The sequence below is a fragment of the Phyllostomus discolor genome, chromosome 2 (genome assembly GCF_004126475.2).
Source record: "Phyllostomus discolor isolate MPI-MPIP mPhyDis1 chromosome 2, mPhyDis1.pri.v3, whole genome shotgun sequence".
Classification (NCBI taxonomy): Eukaryota; Metazoa; Chordata; class Mammalia; order Chiroptera; family Phyllostomidae; genus Phyllostomus; species Phyllostomus discolor.
This window is the reverse complement of record NC_040904.2, coordinates 110,752,298-110,776,234: the sequence shown is the minus strand read 5'-3', so window position 1 is coordinate 110,776,234 and position 23,937 is coordinate 110,752,298. Positions and strand designations below refer to the sequence as shown.

Below are 23,937 nucleotides of genomic sequence, written 5' to 3'. Positions count from 1 at the left end.
CCCGGTAATAGCCATTTTATCCTTTGTTTCTATGAGTTTGACTTTATTTTTAGATTCTACATATAAATGAGATTACACAGTGTTTGTCTTTTTCTTTCTAGCTTATTTCACTTAGCATAATGTCCTCTACATTCATCCCTGTCACAAATGGCAGGATTTCCTTCTTTCTTGTTGCTTAATAATATCCCATTGTGTGTGTGTGTGTGTGTGTGTGTGTGTGTAGCAGTAGTAGTCCTCCCCCCTTACTTGTGGTTTCACTTTTCATTCACTACACAGTTTCGAACTGGTAGACAATGTTTATTCTATAAAAGGGCCTGCTTTATGGAAGAACACTACTTTAGGCTGCCAATAATCACAATCACATGCCTGATGACAAATCTTAACAGTTTATTTTTAAAGAAACACTAAAACTTTCAAAATCTTCCCTCAAAGTTTTTAGATGACATACTTTAAAAGTGTAAATCAAAACAATCAGAAAATACCTATAAATCACTTATGACATTTCACCATAAGCCTATAAACTCATGAAATGGGAAAAATAGAAATGATAAACCTTAGAAGTTTAATGATAAGCAGGACTGAACATCAGACTTAGCTGACTCTCCCAATCTGTGCTCTTCAGAATTATTACACATTGAAATCTTGCTATGCTAAAATCTATCTAGGGGAAGGAGAAATGAAAAACCACCTAATTCATAATTACTTCTATAAGCCCATAAGGAAGTATTTCTGATATTCCAGGTGAAACAATGGGTTGGGAAAGAGCCTGAATTTCCAACAACCCTACTTTTGTCCATGAAAATGCAAATACTTATCTCAGTTTGAAGCATTAAATTTTTTTCAAAAAAATCCTGCTATTTCTCCAAGTAAACTTCTGTTAATGTACCCTTAACCCTGGCCTTGATTTGTATCAACACATACTTGTGGTCTATTTCCATCTATATTGCAACTGAATCTGCCTTTTCCCCCAAAAATACTATTGGACTAAAGATATCTAAGAAATCTATTCAGTGCATGTCTTCAAAGTATTTAAATCTCTATTCTAAGTAGAACTGTACTTGGAATAATCAATTTATACAACTACAAATTTGAGATACAATTACATGAAGCAATTATATTGTAGTGCAAACCCTTAACGAAGTACTTTTATGTCAATTCAGCATTGGATTTGATATGAAATATGTGTACCAAAGGGTAGTTAAATATTAATCACTTATTAAAATCTTTGAGAAGAAAACAGACTTTTCTCATTTACTTATTTTAATATTCACCCTAGGATATGTTTATTGATTTTAGAGAGGGAACATGGAAGGGAGGGAGGGAGGAAAGGGGGAGAAGAGAAGGGGAGAGGGGAGAGAGGAGAGAGAGACATCAACTGGTTGCTTCTCTTAAGCTCCGTAACATGGGATCAAACCCACAATCTAGGTATGTGCCCTGACCAGGAATAGAACCCACAACCTTTTGGTATAGGGGACAATGCTTCAACCAATTTGGCCACCTGGGCAGGGGCAGGCTTTTCTCATTTAGACAACTACTTGAAATGTGAAAATTAACAAAAAAGATCAAAATAACTTTTTCAAAAGAGAAGGATATTTAACATTAATAGAGTCCCAAATTTTGTACCACTTGCTAGAACTGTTTTTGCTCTTTTTGAGGAACTTTGATAACTTATAAAACAAAAGTATTTTTTAAAAAACTGCCTAAAATAACCAGAGATTTATCCATCAACTTGATACAAAAATTTATGACAGTGTCCCCCAATAAAGAAACAATGTACAGAGGTGGGCAAATGTAGGTTTGAAGTTGTTCATATTGAAAATAATACAATAATAAATAATAATACAAGAATAAACTCTTGTGTTTCATGTACTCATAACTATAAGCCTACTTTTGTCCCCCCATATATATCCAACAGTAAAAGAAAAAGGTTAAATAATTATAGCATATCAATATTATATTATAAACTCTAGTTATTAAAAATGCATCAGAAGAATCAACAAAGATGTTTACTATATAAATGAGTATAGGCTACAAAACCACATGTATAAGGAAATACCATTTTTATAAAGTTAAACACAGAGCATTATCAATGATTTTCTCTCATGAAAATTTTGTAATTTTTTGCTTTGTGTTTTCCTGTGTTCTCCCAAGTTCTCTATATTATCTTATTAGCACCATTAAATATAACCAAAAGCCTTGGGATGCACCAAAGTTCTTCTAACTCCTTACTTTGTGACATCGTGGGGGCCTTCTTAGGAGGGGAAAAGTAAGACAGCTATAGGACAAGAACAAAGACAAAAGGAGTAAAAGCAGCCTATTTTATTAAAAAAGGACTTGTGTCATCTTAGGTACAATTGCCCTATGTTCCCATTTCCTTTTGTAAGTAAATTATACTAAAATTTGATTGTGAGATAGTATAATTTAAATTGTGCAACTAGTTGATAGGAATAAGAACATTCAGATTAATCAATGGAAATGATTTTTAAAAAGCACTCCTGATTAAATGTTAATTGCTACACTAAACTGTCATTATTTGAAAGAAAAAAAATCAATATCCCAGAGCTACAAAACCAAGGATTTTTTTTACACACTATTACCCAAAACTGTTTTTAAAAGTAGCTTTCGTACCCCTTCCAAATGTCCCCCTCCCCCAGTCATTCATATTAGAAGTTAGTAATACTCAAATTAAAAAAACCTGAAAACTACTAAAGACTAGTTTCTTTTTCATTAGATAAAGCTTTGAAAGATTTTGATCTTTTTTCTTTAACTATAAGGCTATTCAAATTACAAATTTCCCCTTTCTATAATTACACTTAAACTCAATACCAATAACCAATATTTTCTCATTGTAAAGATTCAAATCCCTTAAAAACCTGGTAAAAATCGAATGCTGACAAAAGTTCTGGCCCTTTAAAAGTCAGGTATCTAAATTGAATGTCATACTTGGTAACTGGTAAAAAACCTATAGATTTCCCAGAAGCTATGTAGAGTTGTAGGGGGTTCAGAGGTCTATTTGGTATCTAAGCCCAGGTTCTTTTCTTGCTTTCTGTATCATTTATATCCTCACCGCCCTGAACTGCCCCAGAATAAGCTAGTGAATCGGTGCCTGTATTGCTGGTCTTCCTTTTTGGAAAAGATCAAAGAAATTCATTCTGGACTTCTGGTCTCCTCTTCCTTCCTTAGACTACCACAGAATTAATTATTCAAGAGGTTTTCCAGGGCAAGTCTGCAGCTCAGGCAGGTACGACCAGTCTAGGGTTAAGGCAAATGCTTCAAGTTCCCCCAAGATGGCACCTGTAGACAAGTTCCAGCCTTTCTCTGTATCATTTAATTGGACATCATCTACCCCTGGTCTGGGGGTTAAAGTATCTGGAGGCTTTAGAAACAGGGGTGTGGAAGGGTGAGCAGGGAAGTGGGAAAGATTAAAATGACCCATTCATTTCTGGACCTACTGAATAATGGTCAAGTACTCAAAGGAATAAAAATATAGATTCTGTTTTGATAGTATCTGGGGAATTAACAGTCACATGAAAGACTTTTAATAACAGATTCATGCATTCCTAAAACTTTAAAAATACCTGATAATTTAAAAATTAGAAAATAACATGAAGGCATTCTTTTAAATTCTTCTTCCTAACAATTTTAAGTCACACAAAAATTTGCATATAACTTACCTCATCTCCTATAATGTTTCTACTCAGTGGAAGACTCCAAAAAAAATAAAGATTGGCCCCAAATACAGATGTCATTTATTATGTATTAGTGTTATAGCAGGTCATAATAATTGCATGTTTTCTATTTTATGACCATATTCATGTCAAATACATGTGCTTTTTAAACTTTTAAGTATGCACCAAATTGATTTTATTTTCTGTGTGTTGCACTGAGAGGGGTATTAAGTGAATGAACACTAATAAATAAACTACTGGTCACCAGTAATTTGCTATTCTACCAGCAATTAACAACTTAGTACCTCAGTTTTCCAAAATTATCACCTTGCCACATATCTCACCATGCCCCTCTTTTTGTAAGGCTCTTTGGGTTCTGTGTACAGATGCACCCAAGGAACTTGAAGAAGGGGATCTGTTCTGAAGACACCCACGCTCCTTGAATGGGAGCTGGAAAGGCTCTCTGTGCAGCTCCAGAGAACCGCTGTACCTCACTGGGTCCTGTGGTCTCTCTCATGTTCAGCTCCAGGTTCTCTCTGCACATTCTTTTGCCTTTCTTCACCAGCTTGCTTCCTGACTTCTCAAGCTCTGCCCCACTCCACAACTTTGGCTTGCAGGCAGCCATCATGATTTCTTTTGCTTGCAGGCAGCAGTCCTGGATGACATTTCAGCAGGAGATTCCATAATAAACTGGCAAATTTACTGTTTCTTAGGTCAAACCTCCTGAGAATAAGGCTCATCCAGCTCATCTTTTCAATCTAGATGCACAGTATCTAATTCATAGGCCATACCTTTGTTGTACACTCCAATCAGTCTCTGGAGTTATTCCTAGCCTCTTGTTTTAAAGCTCCCCAACTGATTCTGGTAGAGACTGGGCTGAGATCCACTGAGGCGGCCTACCTTCTGCTGAATGTCCTTGAGACCAGTATCTCATATGAGGCTACCGTGGATTGTGTACAAAACATAACCAAGGCTAGAGTGGTACCTTAGTTTCCTATGGCTATTGTATTAAATTACCACCAGTTTAGTGGCCTACCCCAACACAAATGTATTATCTTACAGTTCCAGAGATCAGAAGTCTGCAATCAAGGTGTTGGCAGAGCTGTGTTCTTTCTGGAGGCTCTAGGGGAGAATCCAGTTTCCAGAAGCTGCCTGCATTCCTTGGCTTGTGGCCTCTTCTATCTCAAAGCCAGCAACAGACAATTGAGTCTTTCTCATATCAGAACTCTCTGTCACTGATTCTTTTACTTCTTCCTTCCACATTTAAAGGACTCCTCTGACGACACTGGGACCATCTGACTAATCTAGGATCACCTTCTCTTAAGGTTAGCTGATTAACAACCTTAATTCCCCCTTGCTGCACCACAAAGATTATCTGCATATCCGAGGTTTCAGGGTTAAGCAGTGGACCTCTTTGTGGGGGTTGTTATTATTATGCTTACCTCAGACTATGTGAAACAAAACATACTATGTGATTAGTTTCACTTATAAGAGATGGTGGCCAAGTGGGCACCATAAACACAACTAACAACACTGAACTGAATATTACAGCATGAGATACCCTCAAGTATTAAAACTTTAACAGTTCATGTGCATTTTTATCACTTATTCTGTATGTCAATAGACATTTCAGTAGTAAGAACAGGAGACTAAAGCATTCTTACAAAAATATATGAATGCAAACAAACATTTTACTCTCAATAATCTGCAAGGTATCTTCCTGTAATTATACAAATTTATACATTTTATCAACAACCACTACCAAAAATCACCTGTAGTTAGTTTAGATTCCAGAAGAAATCTGTTGTAAAATACATTTAAGTAACTTCCAAATTACTTTTGACTTTGCCAATGATTGTAGATACATTAAAAGGCATCATAAACAAATCAGCAAACAATAAGTGTTGGAGAGGTTGTGGAGAAAAGGGAACCCTAGTGCACTATTAGTGGGAATGCAGACAGGTGCAACCACTGTGGAAAACAGTATGGAGTTTCCTCAGAAAACTGAAAAGTTGAACTGCCTTGTGACCCAGCAACTCCACTGCGGAGATTATACCCTAAGAATCCTGAAACACTAATTCAGAAGAGCCTATGAACCCCAATGTTCACAGCAGCACAATTTACAATAGCCAAGTGCTGGAAGCAAACTAAGTGTCCATCAGTGAGTGGATCAAAAAACTGTGGTACATTTACACAATGGAATACTATGTAGCAGAAAGTAAGAAGGAGCTACTACACTTTTCAACAGCATGGATGGACCTGGAGAGCATTATGCTAAGTGGAGTAAGCCAGGCAGTGAAGGACAAATACTACACGATCTTACCTATAAGTGGAACCTAATCAACAAAACAAACAAGTGAACAAAATAGAACCAAAGACACTGAAATAAAGAACAAACTGACAGTAACCAGAGGGGAGGGGGAAGGAGGATAACAGGGGAAAGAAGGGGAAGGGTCATCAAGGAACATGTATAAAGGACCCATGGACAAAGCCAAAGGAAGGAAGGACTGAGGGTAGGAGATGGGGGTGGGTAGGGTGGGGGAAAGTGGTGGAGAGAAAATAGAGACAACTGTACTTGAACAACAATAAAATAAAATAAAATAAATAAAAAATAAAATAAAATAAACAATACGGTACAATTCTTTAAAAATAATACTTATCTATCCATACTGTTTCTTCTTAAATATAAAAAAACCCACTGTTTTTCAGGAAACAGTCCCTGTGCCTGAGCCTACCACAATGTGAGATTTCATGGAGGATTTTCTAGTTATTAACAGAGTTTCTGAAAATGTAACTTTGAAAACCTGTCACCCAAAATGTAGTAGTGTACACCAGCTAAATCAAAAAGGAGTGGGATGAAGTGAGAAAACAAGATGATATAAATGTAAAAGTTAGAGGGAAAAACATTGCAACTTTAAAGAGCTTTGAAGGAAAAAGCATTTGAGTCTTAAAACATGGAATAGTCCTTGGGTATTTCATGTGAACATTCAAAATTAAAATAACAGAAACCCTTTTTTTCTTGCACTTGTATTTGCTTATATTTATATAACTTATGTATCTGATACGTATTTATGTAACAATCACATTTGACTTCCATTTGGAAGTTAGTAGCTGCATTTTAACTTTTAGTAGGTTAAAGTTAGCAAATCTTAATGACTTTTTGGCTTTATTCTTTGATTAATTTGGAATATTATTCAATCAGCAAATATTTATTGAGCATCTGCTTTGGGCCAGGCATATTACAGGTGTTAACTAGTTCTCAATGTACTATATTTTAAATAAAACAGTTCTTTCCAAGTTTAACAAGATACTTCAAAATAATGTTAAGAAACTAATTATATTATCCTAACTTTAATAAGCTTTTAAAAATTATGTAACACTGCTTCATATCAACTCATTTGGTCTCATGTAATAATTTGTGAATTGGCCTATTATAACTCTAAGCCTTCATCACATAAAGTTTGTGTCATAAGACCAGAGAGAGTGACAGTTAATTCCACACTGAGACGTGTAGACTACAGTCTCATCTTTGGATAAGCGCAAAACTAACTGAAATCTATTTGCTAATACTGAAATTAATAAAATGTCATTAGTAATCAGAAAAAATTTGTTCTAGAAATAAGATGACTTACTCAGACTGCTTAACTGGCGTATGATAGCAGCAAGGGTACTATTGGTTACACATTCAAGTTCACTGGTAATTCCTTCAGGCAGGGCACCCCGGCACAGATGCCGGGGTTCGATGTTCCTCTTCACTAAAGGCATGGCTCAAAATCTGAAAATTAAACAGACATGTTTTTAAAAAGGTTCAATGCACATTTTAACAAATCAAATTTTTATTCCCTTGAAAATTGATTCTCTTTAGCCCTGGCTGGTGTGACTCAGTGGACTGAGCACCAGCCTGCAAACCAAAGGGTCACCAGTTCAATTCCCAGTCAGGGCACATGCCTGGGTTGTGGGACAAGTCCCCAGTAGGGGGTGCATGAGAGGCAACCACACATTGATGTTTCTTTCCCTCTCTTTCTTCCTCCCTTCCCCTCTCTCTAAAAATAAATAAGTAAATTTAAAAAACAACAACAAGAAAATTGATTCTTTCCCAGGAATTTTCATATCCTGACATTTCTACATGAAAGAAACAGCTAAATATGCAAAAGATGTTAAATAACTTAAACACATTTTATAGAGATCAAAGGCAGATGTACAATACAATCCTACTTTATAGAAAAATAATACATGCAAAATTTCCAGGTAAGCATGAGTGAATGAATGCATGCATTCTTTCCTTCCCTCCCTCTCCACTGTCCCTCCCTCTCCACTGAAATGACAAGAGAGAGAAAAGGCACAAACCCACAAGGACTAAGAGCAGGACACAAGAGCCCTAAAACTGGGCAGAGCTTGATCAGGTTAAGACACACAAAAGACATATCTAGGCTGCAAATGGAGGGAGACACAAAGCAAACTCACCTGAGCCACAGAAGCCCACTCACTCTCCCTCACAAGGCTCAGGAATAGGAGATGTCAGATGGATTTAAAATCCATTTATGCATTCCTTCTCCCTTCTTGGTCTGGCCTTCCTCCACCTCACCTAGCATGTTTTACTCTCTGGAAAAGGTGAATTCAAGGATCGGGACTTGAGAAACTAGACACAGCTCAAGGCTGGGGTAGGCAATGCACTGAAACCAGGAGTCTTAAATCGAAGTCTATTCTGAACGGCAAGGTACAATAGACAGGTTCCACACCCCCATCTCCCTTCTCCACTTGGCTTCCAGAACACTGGAGGCCGGTTTTACTCCCCACTGAACGAGACCAGAGCATTCTTCCAAAAAGGTTTGAAGAGAAAAAAATCCACAAACATTATTAATATTGGACCAAGGTGTCCCCCTATTGAATTGCAACCAGGTAATCTCTCCTAATACACAGTTTCCAATCAGCTTTAATACCTTAGACTTGAATAAAAACAGACAGTGAAGGATCACCAGATACTTTAGGAAAGTCTTCCACATTATCCTGGGAATGTTTCACAGTTCTCCTCAAAAAGTACATTATAAATAAAATAAAACTTTTTGTTTAAGTAGGTATCTGCTCATACTTCAGTCGAAAATTCAGTAACTGTCCTTTTGTCAAGATTGTCATATCGCCCAATTTGCAGGAGCAGAAACACAGAAAAGTCTAGGAAACTTAGTGACATCTGTTAGTAGTAAAACCAGCCCGAAATGCCCACCTGGAACTCTTGCTGTGTGACACAGTAACGCCGTATCTGTTTAAGCCACTGCAGCTGGGCTGTCTGTAACTTGATGTAAAACTTAGTTCCACCTGGTACAGTAACAGAATGGTCTACTGTGCCTAAAGAGCCAAATGTGGTCAGTATATAATCGATCTTTGCTTTTCTTCCTCCTTTTTTCATACCTTTGTTCACGCATCCAAGAAATACTTTTTGAGCACCTGTCATTCCCTGCAGCATGTGAGGTGACGAGGACCCAATGTTGAGTGAAAATAGACACAGCACCCCAGTGGAACTTCAGTGAGAAAGTGAGACATTTATCTAACCACACAGGTTAACGGAAGGGGGCATTCTGAAACTGTGTGGAAGTGGAGTGCTGGCATCTCTGAAGAACCATGGGCAGCCTCACTGCAGAGGTGGCAGACTGAAATCTGAAGGGTGAGTAAGGGCTAAACCACAAAGCGCCCTGCGGCAGAGGCAGTATGGAAAATGACGCAGAAGAGAGCAAGAGTGGTGCCCAGCATACTGTGCAATGTTTTCGTTGACTGTTTCTGCCTCATGTCCATTAACGTGGTGGCTGAACACACTGACTGTACTTGTATATTCGAATATTATTGTAACTATTGTCTCAGGTACATTGCCTAGGGCACATCACTTCCTGTGCTTCAGTTTTCTTCCTGTACCTACCTCACAAAGTGAGGAGTTACTGAGTTATTACATCCATAATTACTTGGAACAGTGCGTGGAACATAGTAATACTCAAAATTGCAACCAATTATAGTAATTTTAATATATCTTACATTTTGTTATAATGTGCATTATTATTGTGATTATAGGAATAAAAAAGGAGCAGTTGACTGGTTGAAGATAAAGCTGAACCAAGTAAAACAGCTAACACTGTTTACATTAAAATTATGTAAAAGAAGAGGTGCACACAGAGGAGGGAATACTATAACACGTAAGTTCAAGATACATATCTTTGGGCCAAAGTGTAAGATTTACTGTGAGCTGTCACTCTTTCTTGGAGAATCAATTAGAATACATATTAGGATGGTAACTAATCACAATAGAATAAACCAGAATTCTTTGTAAGGAAAAAAAAGAAAATCATTAATAAACCTAATAAAAACATAAAAGGCAGGAAAAGAAAATACTGAAAGCTGATCAGCAGGGACACATTCCATAAAAACTAGAAGCAACAAAAACCATGATGTCCATAAAGAAGCAAAGTGATCGCAGGGTGGGAGTAGGGGGGACACCTAAAGATGGCACAGAGAAGCTAATGAAGGGACAGACCACAGGGTTCTGAATTCATCAGCAGTCTGCTTGTAACACTGGTTTGTAAGATGGGCATAAGCATGAATTAGCTTTTAAGTAATTTCTCAAGAGGGTTTTTTCAACAGTTTGAGAGAAACATGAGATTTAGGAGCTGAATGCTGATTGTGTGTGTAATATTCCCCCTTTCCACATTCATTTTGTCCAGGACGAAATGCCACCCTTTCCCCTTATTTTTAATCTTTGACATGCCCAGAAACATGCCAGCACAGCATCTCCCAGCCTACCACCCACATTTCTTTATACTCAGAACTATTCAAATAGACAGAATCTATTGTGCACATACACACAGAGGTCCCACAAGCATGTCCACAACACATCCGAAGCTAGTAACTACCTTCTCCCCTCTCTCCTTGATGTGAGACATACCGTCATTATGGCACACCTGGGAACTAGCATGGGCTGTTTTCCACACTGGGGGTCTAGAGAACATTTACAGGATTTTCCTGACACTCTTAGTTAGAAGGCCTGCAGCTTGCTCTGATGCCCACCCTAACCCCTGCCAAAGGCCCTTACTTACCTATTTGACATCCCCTTCCTATGCCACAGCTGATTATATGCTAAGCACTGGGATGCTACATGCATTCATGGTAGCCTTGCTGAGAGTGCTAACCCGGAGACTTGCTTAAGATGTCATATGAGTACAAAAGGACACTCTCTACAAGTGTGTGAACCATGTCTACCTTCTGGATTCTAATGCTTTCACATCTGGGGCCCTGCTGACCCTGCTGGGGCTACCACGCTCGGGACTAGCCAATTCCATGAACTAGTAAACAACTCATAATTACAAGCTGGCTTTTATGTGCAAACCTACCAGTTTGGAGCCCACATCCCTACCACTTCTCTGTGGAACTCTCACACTCAGGGCTACTATCCCCATACCTAGTCATGCAGGGCCAGGTATCAGACAAGAGACAACACCATGCCTGCTGAAATTATTCAAGCCAGCTGATCCTAAACCTGTTGAACCTCCCTCACCTATTCTTCATGCCCTAGTCATAGTCCCCACGTCCCCACCTCCAAGTGCTGGCAACCTGGTGCTTCCTCATGTGCCCTACGTACACACAACTATTCAGCGCAGCCTTCACTTGAGCACTTTGCCTGCTGTAGTATTTGAGCTATAGCTAATTAAGCCTAGCCTTCATTTCTTGCTATCACGATACCTTTATTTAGAGCTCCCACACTTGCCAATATACAGAGAGAGGACAGGCTACTTTCTTTACAGTTTTAGAAAAAGGATCTCATAGCTCCTTTTAAAAGTTCTAGTTACCTAGTAATGACTTTTATGGCTTTCTGATTTAGTGTGTAGTACTCTAACAGATGTATTTTTTCCCATACAGCCTTTATTTTAATCTGATACTAATCTGAATACATTGAACAGCAAAGAATAGCTAGAGGAGAAAACCTCTAGCTGTTGGGTCAGTCGTTACTCTTGAAAAGGCTTTGCAGAAACAAAAACAAACAGGTAATAAACTAACCCAAACAGCCAGCAACAACAAGTACGCCTCTCGATCACTCCACTGGAAGACCTGTGACCCACCCACATCCTTCTCTGAAGTCATTCCACAGGGTAAGAAAAAATCAAAGACTGTTAATCAAATACTTAAGGATTATCAGAGGTTATATAAGGTGTTACTGTTAAAACCTATAGTCTGTACAACTTTTCTGGGAAATGTTTCAGTTTAGAGACACACAACCTGGTTCACATAGCTGTGAACTAGATTCCAGACAGCTAAAACCAGGCCGCTCCTTCCCTAGGAATTTGAAAGTGGGGCCATGACATCCAGCCTGGCTGCTGCTCTCTTGAACAGCAGAGTGGTAGTTCTTCTACCACATGAAACGGAGGCTGACAAAGTCAGTTGGAGCACAAAACCAGAATGAAATAACCGAAACTGGAGACGAGAGGAAGACAAGGACTCCCCAATGGCCTTGCCCAGTTTCCCTCAGACTGCACCGTGGACTAGAGCCTTCTTTCCTCTCCCCTTCATCAAGGGTCAGACTTGCATCACAGCTTAATGGCTCTTCCAACCTTTTCTGGCTCTCTATTTCCTTTCACACAGGCATTCCCCTGATCAAATCTTTGTAGGTGTAATCCACCTCGGTGTCTTTTTATCCAAGGACTCAGACTAATTCAGGTGGCAAGGAGTGCTATAACAACATAGGTTGTAAGATGGGACTCAGACTTGCTCTATACCACTCCACAGGTTGACATGGATGCCATCCTAAACACAGGCAATGAATGGATAATCCTGTCACAAGGTCAGGTTCAACTGTCAAAGATTTCACTGTTAAGTGACTTGGAAGATGTCCTGGTGGAGGGAAATGCCACGGCATGCATAATAATGCAGGCACTTGGACAACACAGAAAGAAAAACACCTACAGAAACAGCAGAGCTGGCTTGTTACTGCTAGGTTGCACAAGATAATGAGATACTGGAAGCCGTTAACAAGCAGTTAATAGCTAAGTGTGAGAAACTCAGAGCCCTCTTGCTGAGTACAAAGTAGTCCTCATCATGCCCTGCAATCAAAGTGTAGGCTGAGGACCCAATTATGAGAGTTACAGAATTCAGAACATTTGAATGTTGAGTCAAAGCAGGACTCTAATATGCCAGGCCACGGCAAAGAAAACCTGCAATCCTGAAAACGGATCAGGGACTTCCAGTGGGCACCAATGGTGATGTTCATCCAAACACCTCCCACCGCCATGCCAGGACCCTCTGGAGTGGTTAGCACACTAGTGAGCTAGAAGATGCTGCAGAGGCCTCTCTCCACAAGTCAGTGCTAGCTGTACATACCTTTTCCCAGATACCTCGTTGATAACTAGTTCCAGACCTGATGAAGGAGGCAAGAGATCGACAACATCATGATGACTTCATGGAAGGAGCAAGTGATGGGCACCTAACACACTGGAGGCCTGGGTAAGACACATGCTCCTTGGTGTGGGAGATAAACCCTGTGATGATGCAGAGTCTGGCAACTACAGTGAAGTTTCTAGGGACCCAGTAGTCAGGGGCATGCTGGGATATCCCCTCCTAAGTAAAAAACATATCTTGCATCCACCACCATGAAGCAGGAAGCACAGTGCCTGTTAGGTGGGGTCCTAGGACACTGCTCTAGCCTACAGACAGGGCAACACAGCAGCTGCGAACTTTGAGAGAGGTCTGGAGCAAGAAAGGACTCTGTAGTGGGGCCAGGCAATGGTGTGAGCAGCCTGGCTGCTTAGGCTGTATGGACAGTGGACCCTGGATGGTGCAGAGTTGTCAGTGGTGGGAAAAGACATGGAATGGGGCCCCTGGCAAGCTCCACAGGAAGAATATAATACATGCCCCTGGGATTCTGAAGTAATGTCACTGAAGCAGAGACTTATATGCCCTTTGAAAAAGCTCTTGATCAAGCATTACCAGGCCCAGGTCCAGACCACAGAACACAAGGGGCCAGGTGTGCAAGGCTCCCCATTACGAGCTGAGTTTGTCAGCCAAGTTATTAAGTTGACCAGCAGCATACATCATGAGATGGAAACTGTACATCCCAGATCAAACCACAGCATAAGGCTCAACTGAGTGATAGGAGCAGAAAACCTAGACCTCTAAGTCGGCTACTATGGCTGCTTGTGCCCTCCATGCCCTGTACCAACAATGAAAAAATGGCTTGTATATACAGCTGAGCATAGTTCATAGACAGGTCGGCTTGACACAGGGGTGCAAGCCAAAAATGAACCAGAGCTGGTTAGAACAATATCCAGGGTAACCCTCAATGACAGTGGAGAAGAAAATGTGCCTCATGGGTGGGGCTATGAACAGCCCACAAGTTCAGCCTGCTTTGTATGGACTGAGAAGTAGCCTGCGCTGAAAAGATACATGGGCAGCCATCAACAGCCTGGTTATGTAGGCAGAGGACTGGAAGAGGAACTAGACTGTGAAAAGGAGGTATGACAAAAGGCATGTGGGGAGGAAACCTGGGAGTAGGCATAGAGTGAAAACTTTTCGATCATGTTAACCCCCACTGCAAGGTATTCCACCACAGAAGCAGCAGTGGACAAAGAGAAGATAAGAGTCACCAGCCTGCAGCACTGGTTCCCCCAAAACTGGCCCAATGGGATCCCATATGTCACCACATCTGACCAGAGGCCCACTTCACACTGCAGGCGTCGGGAGTAGGCATGTCACTGTAGGTGGGACCACACACACCACTCAGAGGTGGACAGCCTTCTCAGGGTACACTGAAACATCAGCTCAAGAGAAACTCTGAAGAAATGGGTGCCACCATGTGGTCTGATCATGAAGTCAGAGACTTCTATATGGCACTGTCCCCAAGGACAGTGTGGTTTAGGAGCCAAGGGGTAGATGCAGGAGTGGCCCCACTTATCACTAGCAACACCCACCACCCCAGGGGCCTGTGCTTCATCCCTTCCCACTGGGCTCTGCAAGGCTGGGCGTCTAGTCAGAAAAGGGACTCACTCTTGCCAGTAGCAGAGCCAAGGTCCCAGTGATCTGCAAATTCCAGTTTTAGGTGGTACTCTGGACTCATTCTGTTTGGAACCAGAGAGTGAAGACAAGTCCCCATATTTTCAGAGGAAGCTGGCTGTGACCAGCAGGAGGATGGTGGGCTGCATTTACAAGAGGCCAGAAAGGAGTATGTGTGAAACCAGCTGGCCCACTTGGGATCCTTGTACATGTGAGCCCATCTTGGCATCTGCTTCAGAGAGGATCTGATAACTTACTGACCTCCAATACTCAGTGTGCTAATTCTGTGTGTGGATGTGCATACACATCCTGTGTGTGTTGTATCTGCAGATACTTTCTAGATGGTTGCACTTACTGTAAATGACATTTCTTTTATTAGGGATTGGTTCTCTGCACCCTGTTTTATGAGTCCCCTTATAGAGCAATTTTGTGTTTGCTTCTACTGAGACCCTAGCACAGCAGGAAAAACCAATTTCTCACTAAAGAGTTTGGGTTCCTTTCTCACTAGTGAAGCCCCAGGCAGGTGACAAGCTATTTTGCAGAGTTGGAGAGCAGTTTTTCTATTTAACTTTGAAGGAATCTGACAACCCTGTGAAAATGCCAGCATTTACTCAGAGGACTCAGTTCTAGGCCATTCCTCAGGCTAGCCTGAGGCACATTCCTAGCTCACAAGGCAGGAAAATGAGCCCCCAGCACCCACTTCAGTGTCCAGCCTGTTTCAGCTCCCTGAGCTTCTCACCCCCATGGAGGAGTCACCAATTCGTTAGCATGGTGATGTTTTTAAAAAGGTGGAAACATGGACACACTTGTTATACTTTATCCAGCACCTGTATGTGTTCATAGCAACTGGAGAGCTAATTCCACTTCATAGCGTCACTTGTGAGGAACCTCTTCAGAACCCTAACCACTGCTGACTCTTCACTACTGTAACTCACCACACTTCCCTGTCCCCATAACCCTCTTTAATGTAGTCCTCACTTGTATTTTGAATGATAAAGTGACACTCATCAACTGTTGGCTAGAGACAGAGAAAAACAAAAAAGGAGAATAAAGTAACCCACAGAGAATGACATAGATCAAGTATTACAGAAGATACAGTGGAAGTGGATTGAGCGTGGACTGGGAACCAAAGTGTCCCAGGTTCAACTCCCAGCCAGGGTACATTCCTGGGTTGCAGGCCATAACTCCCAGCAACCGCACATTGATGTTTCTCTCTCTCTCTCTCTCCCTCCCTTCCCTCCCTAAAAATAAATAAAATCTTAAAAAAAAAAACCTTTCATTCTAAAAAAAAAAAAGAAAATACAGTGGAAGTGTACACTCAACTCTGATTTATTACCTGATCATGTTAACCCCATGAGTCCCTGTGTATACTAATGACATCTTCCTTGCCCTCTTTACAGGGTGTTGGAAGGCTCACATAAAATATGTGCTGGGCCAAAAAAAAAATAATAAACCCTAAGGTTCTAATGATATCATTTTATTTTTAATATCACAGTCATTGCTAAAATATGATATGTAATGTTTTCTACTTTAATTTATTGTACAATTATCCTTAACCTGAATTTTTCTGAAATTTTACTTATTATGCAACTAAATGCCCAAGCACTGGCATTTAACTTCTCCAAGTAGTGCTCTTTGAATTAAAAGCAAATGATTAAAGAATTTTAAAAATCCTATCAAGTGTGCTTTCTACTTTAAGGCAACTATTTATCTTCCAATACCTTATTTAACCTCTTTTTTTAGAAAAAGATTGTTTATTTATTTATTTTTAGAGAGAGGGGGAAGCAGGGAGAAAGAGAGGGAGAAAAACATCAACGTGGTTGACTCTCACGAACCCCCCCACCAGGGACGCAGCTCACAACTCAAGCATGTGCCCTGACTGGGAATCACACTAGTGAAACTTTGGTTCACAGGCTGGCACTCTATCCACTGAGCTACACCAGCCAGGGCTAGCCTCTTTTTAAAAATTCCATATACTAAAGCTGTTAAGTTTTCCTATACCATGGTTAATTGAATTTTTCCTAAAAAATAAAATTATAGAAGCAATTCAATGAATGTCTAAAACAGTATGAAGTTCTCTGAATGTCCCTTTCCATATCCACACCTGTCCACATTGACCCATCTGGAAGGTCTCTCTCTGGGATGAGCAGCCACCTTAGCAATCTAAATAACTGGTGCACTTTTACAGATCTTTTACTGGTACCAATTTTCAGTTTAATTTCATTGTGTTTAGAGGACATGCTTTGTCTGATTTTAACTCTCTTAAATTTGTTCAAATTTCTTTTATGGCCCAGAAAATGGTTTATTTTGCGAATGTTCCATGTGAACTTCAGAAGAATGTGTGTTCAGCTGTAATAACTGACAATGTTGTGATCTTATCCTTAACTGATATTTTCTATTTTTATTTTATGAATTATTGAGCAAAGTATTGAGGCTAACAATGATAACTGTGGATCTGTCAAGTTCTCCCTTGAGTTCTATTAACTTTTGCTTATGCATTTTGAAGGTCTGTTGTTGAATGTATACACACACTTAAGATTATTATGTCTCCTTGGTGAAATGATCCCACTGTCATTATGTAATGGTTCATTACCACTGGTAATAATCACTGCCCCAAAGCCTACTTTGATCAGTGTTTACATAGTACAACTTTTTCCTTTTAATTTTAACCTTCTGTTTTTATATTTAGGTTTATTTTAGGCAGTTGGGTCTTGCTTATTTATCCAATTTGACGATCTCTGACTTTTAGTTGGTGTGTACAGATCACTGACTTCAAGGTAATTGTTGATATGGCAGAATTTAAACCCTCCATCCAGCTAATGGCTTTTCTGTGTATCCTATCTGCTTTTTGCTCCATTTTGCCTTCTTTTAATTATTTTTATATCACTTAATCTCCATCATTATCTTTTACTCACTTTTTGTTTTAACTTGTTTTTAGTGGCTGCCCCAGGTCTTACTATATACGTTTACAGTATCACAATTTACCTTCAAATGCAAAAATACTTCATATTGCACAAACACTGTAACTTTAGAATTGTATATTGATTTTCTCCCTCCCATGCTTTGTCCTACATTGTCATATATTTTATGTATGTAATAAACCCCATAATATGTTGTTACTCCTTTTACTTTTGATAGTCAATTCCCTAAAAATAAGGGGAAAATAATTTGTTTACATTTAGCCTCATGTTTACCATGTCAGGCTCTCTTCATTTCCTTGTGTAGATCCAAATTGCTGTCTAGTACTCCTTCTGCCTAAAGAACTTCTTTTAACATTTCTTACTTTACAAAACTCCCTTCTGCTTCAGTTTGTCTGAAAAGCCTTTATTTTTAAAAGATACTTTTGCTGGGTATAAAACTCTGTATTGACAGGATTTCAGCACTTTTTCCCCCTCATTTTTGTCTTCTGGTGCTTTAAAAATGTTATTGTATTTCACTGTTATTCTTTTCTTTGTTCCTCTGTTTGTAATGTTTCTTTTCACCAAGGCTTTCCTCTTTATCTTTAGTATTTCAGTAGCCTGGTTCTGGTATTTCTAAAATTTGAGAAGGGGACAAATCCCATTTTGTTTATCTTGCTTGGGGTTCTTTGAGATTCTTGTATCTGACCGTATTTCATTAATTGGTGTGTGTGCTTCCATTAATTTTGAATAATTCTCAGCAATGTCTCTTCAAGTATCTCTTCTGGACAGTACTTGCTCTCTTTTCCTTTTAGGTTTCCAGTTACATGTATGTTAGGCCAGTAATACTGTTCCACATCTTGGATATTCTGTTCTCTCCTCCCTTTTTTCTCTGTTTGTAAAATAATAAGAATATATGTATTTATATTGCTCCCTGGTTCCTTGTACAGAGTTTTTAAAACATTTGTAATTTCCTAAGTGATAAGAGCACTAGGTGCATCTTTTGATCTAATACTTGGTCTTTGACCCCAGTTCCTAATACCAAGCTATATATTCCTTAGAAATTCTAGGTGACTCTTGGTGTGCTCCTGAATGGTGGCTAGTCACCAGAAAGACCGAGCTATGATTAGAAGCTTGAAACTTTCAGCCCTACCCTCTATTGTCTGAAGAGGGCAGAGGGGCTGGAAATTGAGTTAATAATTGATCATGCCTACATGATGAAATCTCCATAAAACTCCCTAAAGTATGGGATTCAGAGAGCTTACAGGTTGGTGAACACATCCACATGCTGGGGAGGTGGTACAGCCCAAATCCATGGGGACAGAAGCTCCTGCACTGGGACCCTTCCAGATCTCATCCTATAGACTTCATCTGGCTATTCATTTCTATCCTTTATGATATCCTTTATTATATAGTAAACTGGAAAATATGTAAGTATTTCCCCCAAGTTCTAGGAGCTGTTCTAGCAAATGATCAAATCCAAGAAGGGAATTATGGGAAACTGATTTATAGCAGGTTGGTCTAAAGATCTGATGACAATCTGGGACTTATGACTGGCATCTGAAGTGAGGGCAGTTTTGTTGGACTGAGCCCTTAACCTGTAGAGTCTGCCCTATTTCCAGTTAGAGTCAAAACAGAATTGAATTATAGGACATCCAGCTGGTGTTGCAGAGATTTGCTTGATGTGGTATCAGAAATCATATGCATGTAGTAGAGAATTGAGAGAAGAGAGATGCAGAGGGGATGTACTTTTCTCCTATCCATTCTGCTGTTCTTTCCCTGCCTCTTCTGTTTCTTTTTATGTTCTGTTGACTTAGTCTTCAGTTACCTGTTTCTTTTCTCAGCTTCGTCCAGTTTGCTAACAAACCTAATGTATTTTTGTTCCCAACAGTTTCCATTTAACTTTTTAAGTGTCCAATTCTCTGTTGATTATCTCTACAGTTTAATGCATGTTGTCCACCTTTTGTACTACATCCTTTGTACATTAATCACAGCTATTTTAAGGTCCCTGCCTGGTAGTTCCCACATATGGGTTATCTCTGAGCCTGTTCCTGTTGATTGCTTTATCTACTGACAATGGGATGTTGTTTCTTGCTTTTTTTATGTACCGTTTTTTTCCCTAAATACTAGGCATCATTTGTAGAATAGTAGTGACTGACACAACGTATTTCCACATGAAAATGGGTTGCATGGACTCCTGGTATGACATTAGTACTGAGGATTGTGTCAACCTACTCAGCGGTTTAACAGACCTGTTGCTGTGATTTATTACAGCACAGTACTAAACTCCCCCTGCAAAGGGCTGTTACCTGGTGCCAGGTGTGAGGTATGGAATGCCAGATTTTTCTTAGCATTCTTGCTCCACCCTGCAGTCCCTTCACACTTGTGTCACAAAGTATTTCCCTCCCCACACCTTTCCTTCCAGCAGAGGACTGTTGTTGTTTTGTTTCTAGGTGCAAGGTTCATAGTAGGGGCAGAGGAAATTTCAGTTCTCCTGGTCCAGCCTTAATCTGTGGACCTGGACCTCAGTGTGTGACCTCCTCAGCATCTGTGTCTCTCTTCCCCATGACAGCTAAACTCTGCCTTGTATTTGTCCCTGTCTTAGGCATGAGTTTTCTGCCTCTGATCAGCAGAGGCAAAATTCTGCTTTGTACCAGTTACAGATCATGGGCCTGAGAGGTTATCCTGCTTTAGAGGATCTGCTGGTTACCAAAGGCAGGACGAAGGGTTTCCTAGCCCTCCACCAGAAGCAGTAAATATCTGCCTGGATCCTGGGGGGTAGAGGACTTGCTGCCCTCCCAGGAACTTTAGTGTCATAGAAGAATCTGAAGAAGCAGACGCTACATTGTACCTGTCCCCAAGCACGAGTACCTCCTATGTGGCTGTACCACGAAAGCAGTTGTCTCTAGTCCCCAGGGTTGCCTCTAGTCTTTCTTATCAGTCCCTAGTGGAGGTCTGCGATAAATAGCTGTGAGTATGACCTCCCCTTGTCTCTGGGCTCCCAATTATTCTACACTGATGTGTTAATTCACATGTAACCTTTAAGAACTCATTCTACCTACTCCTGTGGTGGTCATCTGTTCTTCCTTCCCATGCACCGCTAAATAAAACAGCTCAAGTGCCCTGTCTCTTCTCAAGAGGGCTTGTTACTCTTTAGAAGTCAAGAAAAGTTATTCCTTTTAGATTGTCTGGCTTTGTCTCTTTCTTACTAATGGAAGCAATGTTCTCTTGTAATTTTTAATATCCTAATTGGAAGAGAAACTCTGCCAAGAACCTCAGCTTCTTGTTAAGACTTTAAACTGCTAACTATATTCACAAAGGAGAAAAGGAAGAAAACATATTGTGGATGACTGAACATTTGAGCACACTATTTTCAAAAGAAAAGAATACTACTACTATATTAGTACAGATAATAGCCAGCTTTCATGCACAGAATATACTGCAAAGGGCAGCATAAATTAAACTGAAACCTGTAACTGTGATCACTCCCTAGTTTATATTGTGGAAGAGTTGATGGGATGCAGAATAACTTATATTAACCATATTAAGTCCTTATTACATAGTTTAAAACTATTTTACTGATAGAGCTGGCTGACTGTACAAAATTGGCTGAATAGATTTTGTGATGGATTTCCTTCTCTACTCTGCAGACACATCCCGTGAGTTTTGAGAGTGTGCACAGTTTGCAGAACCTGACAGGGTTAATGGTTCTGTCTTTTCTGTTCTTGACGTACTGGTAACATTTACTCTGATTGCTGCATGCCTGACAACTAGAGTACAGTGCAAGGCAGAGCTAAAGCACATGGTACAGACTATATTATACACACCAAATTAAATGTGTACAGACTGCAGATGTCTGGCTTTTTAATCATGCTGACTTGTATCTAAGACTTTTGTATTCGGAATACAAGTGGCTTGAGCAGAAGTGGTCCAGGCCTGTCCCCAAGCCCATACAAAGCAGACTGACACAATGCTGCTAAACCCCTTCCTTTGACTTCCCGCTGTGCTTTTTTTATTTTGAAAGGCAAGGGCCATGTCTGCTTAACCCAGTTTTATGGCTCCCCACTTGCCTACTAACATTCCCCAGAAATTATTCACCAGTAATAACACATTCCCACAGCCAAAGAGGAACCTGGGCTTCCTCAGCTCCCAACCTGTCACATTACCTTACTTCCTCTTATAGTTAAGCTTTAGGTGAAAATTGTGGTGCAGCTGGGGGTAAAAAAGTGCCTGAGATTTACTCAACAGCATGTCAATGGGATAAATGCTTACATTTTGCTATTTAGAACATGGTCCACATGTCTCTGCATGAGACACAGAGTGAAACAAGACTGGCTTAGGAACTGTAGACAGGTGCTAGTCCCAGTTCTCAGCTAATGCTATATAACCCTGGGCAAGTTTTGTCATCATGGTGGCCTTCAATTTCCTCTTTTGAAATCAGATCTTTTGCTTCCCTCAGCTTCCCTCCAACTCTGAGAACTTTGTTTCCTTTCAGTTCAACATTCAGCTGACTTTCAGAAACTACATGTTGGATTCACCTGCTCTCCAAACATCTCATGCCAGTGGAACTACAAAGAATAATCAGACAAAACAAAATCCCTTTCTATCAAGGAATTAAAAGTGGCTTAATAGGACAGACATATAAATAAAGTTATAATCAAGTGTGACAAGCACTACATTTAAAGGTATTCCTCATACCTGGAAATTAAAACACAACTAGACAGACTCCTTTGGGGGTGGGGTCATTGTAGGCAACAGGCTAGTCGGACACACAGAAGCTGCACAATAAACATTAGAAATGGAAAAAGAGAGTTCCTATTCAAGGCTTACAGGTAGTATTCAATTATTTCTTTAAAAAATAATTTGGTCTTTGCTAAATAGCCTAAGCAACTAAATAGTAACTATCTTGGGGTGGGTGGTGGTGGTGAATGTAGATTTATGTCTATGGAATAACATGATGACATATCTGAAACTTCTGGAGGAAGTTTCACTCAAAGATAACAAGTAATAATGTCTTTTGTGGGTTACAAAATGGCACCTCAAGACACTGTAAGTAGAAACTAGTATCTGGTTTAAATCGAAAAGAGATTAGACATCTATGTAGAGATTTCTATTTCTCTCTACCAAGGTTTTCACCATTGGCTTTTGTCTTGTGTTTCTCTACTATGGAAAGAAACCTTAAATCCAGTGAAGGTGAAGAAAAACAATCTATCATGAGTGGGAATACAGAGAAGTAAAGTAGAAGGTTGGTAAAAAACAATCTTGGATCTCCTTCCCCGTCCTTCTCTCCTGGTATAGAAGAGGAGGGTGATAAAGGAAAAACAAAAACAAAAACAAAAACACTGTTCTACAACCATCCACTATTTATTCCCACTTAATCTATACTTCAATTAGATTTTTATGATGTTTTATCCTTTAGTTTGGATTTTATTTTATTTTTTTACCCTCACTAGAGGACATTTTTTCCCATTCCTTTTAGAGAATGAGGAAGGGAGACAGGAAAGGAGAGAGAAGCACTGATTGTTTACCTCCCACACACACCCTAACCAGGGATTTAACCTGCAACATAGGTATGTGCCCTGACCAGGAATCAAACCCATTCATTACTTTTTGGTTACAGGGCAATGTTCCAACCCATTGAATAACACCCACCAGGGATTCTTTAGTTTGGATTTTTAAAAAATGTCCATAAATTACTGAGTTCCTGTTAGATGTAAAATATATTTAATAAGTATTCTTATGTTATTTTCAAGTCCCTTTATGGTCCTGGTGTCCGCATAACCAGATACTCTGCTGAGTATTTGCAACTGTAAAATATATTTTATATTTGAATCTGTATCTGATTCATATTTCTTTTTGTGCATAAAAGTTTACTCTAGTGCATTTACTAATCCAGAAACTTCTGAAATGCTTTTACCAGGAAATACTGTCCTGTCTTGTTTTAACCACACAAAACTAGCTATTTAATAAAATAATAAAGTTTCTTAGATAAATGGAACTTGGGAGATCTAGTCTAACATTTTCATTTTACACTCAGAGATCCAGACAAAGACAAACAAAACCTCCCAGGTTATGGAGATTTGCCAAGGGTGAGTAAACACTAGAATCTCAATCTCTGACTTCTGCTAGTGCTCTGCCCATCACATTACAAGCCCCATTTATAAACACAGTGTGGGGAAAAAGTAGGTGTAGAGTAGTTCATACAGAGAATAATTTATGAGGCACATACTCACAACTGTAAACCTACTTTCACTTCTGTGTCTTATCAGTATATAAAGGCAGGCGAGATAGCAAAAATTGTGTGCCTCAATGTCCTGGTAATCCATGATTTATAACACAATGCTTTTACTCTG

At 39.7% G+C, this 23,937-nt stretch overlaps 1 protein-coding gene across 5 annotated transcripts in view; it reads right to left on the bottom strand.

Moving 5' to 3' along the window:
• Window positions 1-23,937, bottom strand: part of WASF3 (WASP family member 3) — a 159,618-nt gene that overhangs the window by 32,222 nt on the left and 103,459 nt on the right. For all 5 annotated transcript variants that reach the window (XM_036018343.1, XM_036018342.1, XM_028504961.2 and 2 more), the window contains one exon: window positions 7,301-7,443. In XM_036018343.1, coding sequence (XP_035874236.1) covers window positions 7,301-7,433 — 133 coding nt within the window. In that variant the 5' untranslated portion in view covers window positions 7,434-7,443. The remainder of the gene's footprint in view (window positions 1-7,300; window positions 7,444-23,937) is intronic.